General features: G+C 40.4%; 1 protein-coding gene across 6 annotated transcripts in view; it reads left to right on the top strand.

The window, feature by feature from the left end:
- The window catches only part of RBL2 (RB transcriptional corepressor like 2), a 24,512-nt gene extending 22,240 nt beyond the window's left edge, over positions 1-2,272 (top strand). For all 6 annotated transcript variants that reach the window (XM_026068756.1, XM_026068755.1, XM_026068754.1 and 3 more), the window contains 2 exons: positions 179-343; positions 1,174-2,272. In XM_026068756.1, the coding sequence (XP_025924541.1) occupies positions 179-343; positions 1,174-1,344 (336 nt within the window). In that variant the 3' untranslated portion in view covers positions 1,345-2,272. The remainder of the gene's footprint in view (positions 1-178; positions 344-1,173) is intronic.
- Positions 2,273-2,477: the final 205 nt, after the last annotated feature.

Raw genomic sequence — 2,477 nt, 5'->3', positions numbered from 1 at the left:
CCAACACTAATATGGCCCAAAACCCATGAAAAAAATTGCATTTTTTTCTAAATACACACAGGTATGATGATAGTGGAAAAAGCTAAGGCATATTTAAGATGGCTGACTTACTTCAGTAAGGCTTTTGCAACACCTGTGATAAGATACCAACTATTGATGTTCCTGTTCTCTTGAGCAGACCGATTCTCCTCCGCTCTCTCCCTACCCATTTGTAAGAATTGGCTCCCCTCGCAGAATACAGCTGTCCCAGAATCACCCAGTGTACATCTCGCCACACAAAAATGAGTCTGCTCTCTCTCCTCGAGAGAAAATATTCTATTATTTCAGCAGCAGCCCATCTAAGGTAAGACTTTTTTTTTTTTTTTTTTTAATAAATCCTTAATTCTACCTTTACTTTTTTGGTAGTGAAATTAGATACAGTTGTGCAACACACCTTTTCATTTACATTAAGATGTCCTTCCTCACCTAAAGATCTTCAGTTTGTCAGTTTAGGTATCTATGAAGGTGTAAAGCAATTAGGAGTTTGGCTTACTTGTATGCTTTTAAAAGTTGCACTTTGTACTAGGACCCATGAAGACCTGAGCACCTGACTGTCAGAATATGAAGCACTATCATGTGCTTGTAGCTACTTAGTTGTGGGGTGGTGGGGGTGGGGGAAAGTATGTCAGGTTTCCATTGAGAATTTAGTTATTTGGAAACAAGTGGCTCTTAAATTGAAAAGACTTACCAAGTGAAGAGGAAACAGTGCAACTCCTGTGCTCTCTGGTCACAGACAATGAAGCAGAAATCTTCCCCAAGAAGCATCTTCATTTAAGATAGCAGTTGAATCTATGATGTTAGTAAGATAACATGACTTAAGTATGGATAGAAGGCATTTCAGCTGTACATGTGGACTGACAGAGCACCGAAATAACAGGCTTGCTTGAGTAAGACTCTAGAATACAGTAATGGAAGGATCAGTACAGTGGTTAAAAGGGTTAATCTGTCACCAGAAGCACTTTGTATAGAACAAATCTCTAGAAATCAAGCATTTGAAGCATCTTGACAAGCACAGGGATATACAAGTCAGAGGAGGGCCTAGACCAAACTGCATCTGTTGACTGTTCATTTTATATTTTGGTATTCACAATGATGAACCAATTCCACTGACTTTTTTTTTTTCTTCTTCCCCAGAGGCTAAAGGAAATTAACAGCATGATTAGAACAGGAGAAACTCCAACAAAGAAGAGAGGCATTCTCTTAGAGGATGGTACCGAAGCACCAGCTAAGCGAATCTGTCAGGAAAACCACACTGCTCTGTTGAGACGACTACAAGATGTAGCAAACGACAGAGGGTCTCACTGAGTTCAGTGTCGCAGCACCGGTATTCCCTCGCTGCAGCTGCACTGGGCCAGGCTGCTGAGCAGACCACACGCATTCACAGAGCCTTCGCCAGAGGCTTCAGCCAGGCGGCCGCCTCGCGCCTGCCCCTGTGCGACAGGTCTCCTGTCGGACTACACCGAGCCTTTGTACTTCTTGGAAAGGGGCAGGACGAGTCCCCCACTAGGACCAGGACAGTGATGATCCACTTCAAACTCTGACTCAGACTCAGCCCTATGGTTAAGCAAATCATAAGGCAAGTGATCCATCTTCAGGTCTAGGCTTGAGAAAGCAGTTCATACATGTTTATTTCCATTGCTTGGAGAACACGTCCTTGCAAGCTTTCTACCTTGCAAGCTTTCTACCTTGCAACAGGTATTTAAATCAGTTTGCTATAACCAGTCTGCTTACACTGGTTTTCTCAGTGCATTACCATTTTCATCTTTGGACTAAAAAGTTATACGTACATCAAATCTGGGAGCACTGCACCAAGATGATCATATTCAGGGGTATCTTGGTTTTTTACATTAAAGACCTCTATGAAAATAATGACTTACAAGTAGTATTCTAAGTCCAGTTGATCTGCCTGGACTTCTCACAGGAAAGGGAAGATGGGAATAATTTTTTTAAGCCCTGAAGGAAGTTATCTAAATGGATTACTTCCAAATTCAGGATGTTTTGTGCCCCTGAAAACCATCAGGTTCTTTTGCTTTAATATTTGGGCACCTTGTTGTATAAAAAGTAGATAATTTGTTTATGCATTGTTTTTAGCTGTGCAATGTTTTAAAGTGAACTCATGTTCAAAAGGTGGCACTTTTGATAGGGCTGTGAAGCATCATTTTTAAGGCAGGTTAGTTTTGCTGTATATTTGCAATGGCACTTTCTAAATGTGAATATATTTTTCAAAGGCTGAGACTTCAGATGTTTTTCTTTATTGAAGCAATTTGACTTTTGTATTTATTTTCAAATTGACATCCCATAGCTCCCCTCTTCAGCAAATGGCATTAAAAGTTCATTTTAAACTTAATGTGTATGCAGTAATGAATGCAGGAAGCTAGGGATGTTCACTTTTTTCCAGGAATTTTATATGCCTGTGATGTTACTTCAGGGTTTTTTTT

The sequence above is a fragment of the Apteryx rowi genome, unplaced genomic scaffold (assembly GCF_003343035.1).
Source record: "Apteryx rowi isolate R43461 unplaced genomic scaffold, aptRow1 scaffold_28, whole genome shotgun sequence".
In the NCBI taxonomy this organism is placed as follows: domain Eukaryota; kingdom Metazoa; phylum Chordata; class Aves; order Apterygiformes; family Apterygidae; genus Apteryx; species Apteryx rowi.
Note: the sequence above shows the minus strand (reverse complement) of the source record. Positions and strands in the feature narration are given on the sequence as shown.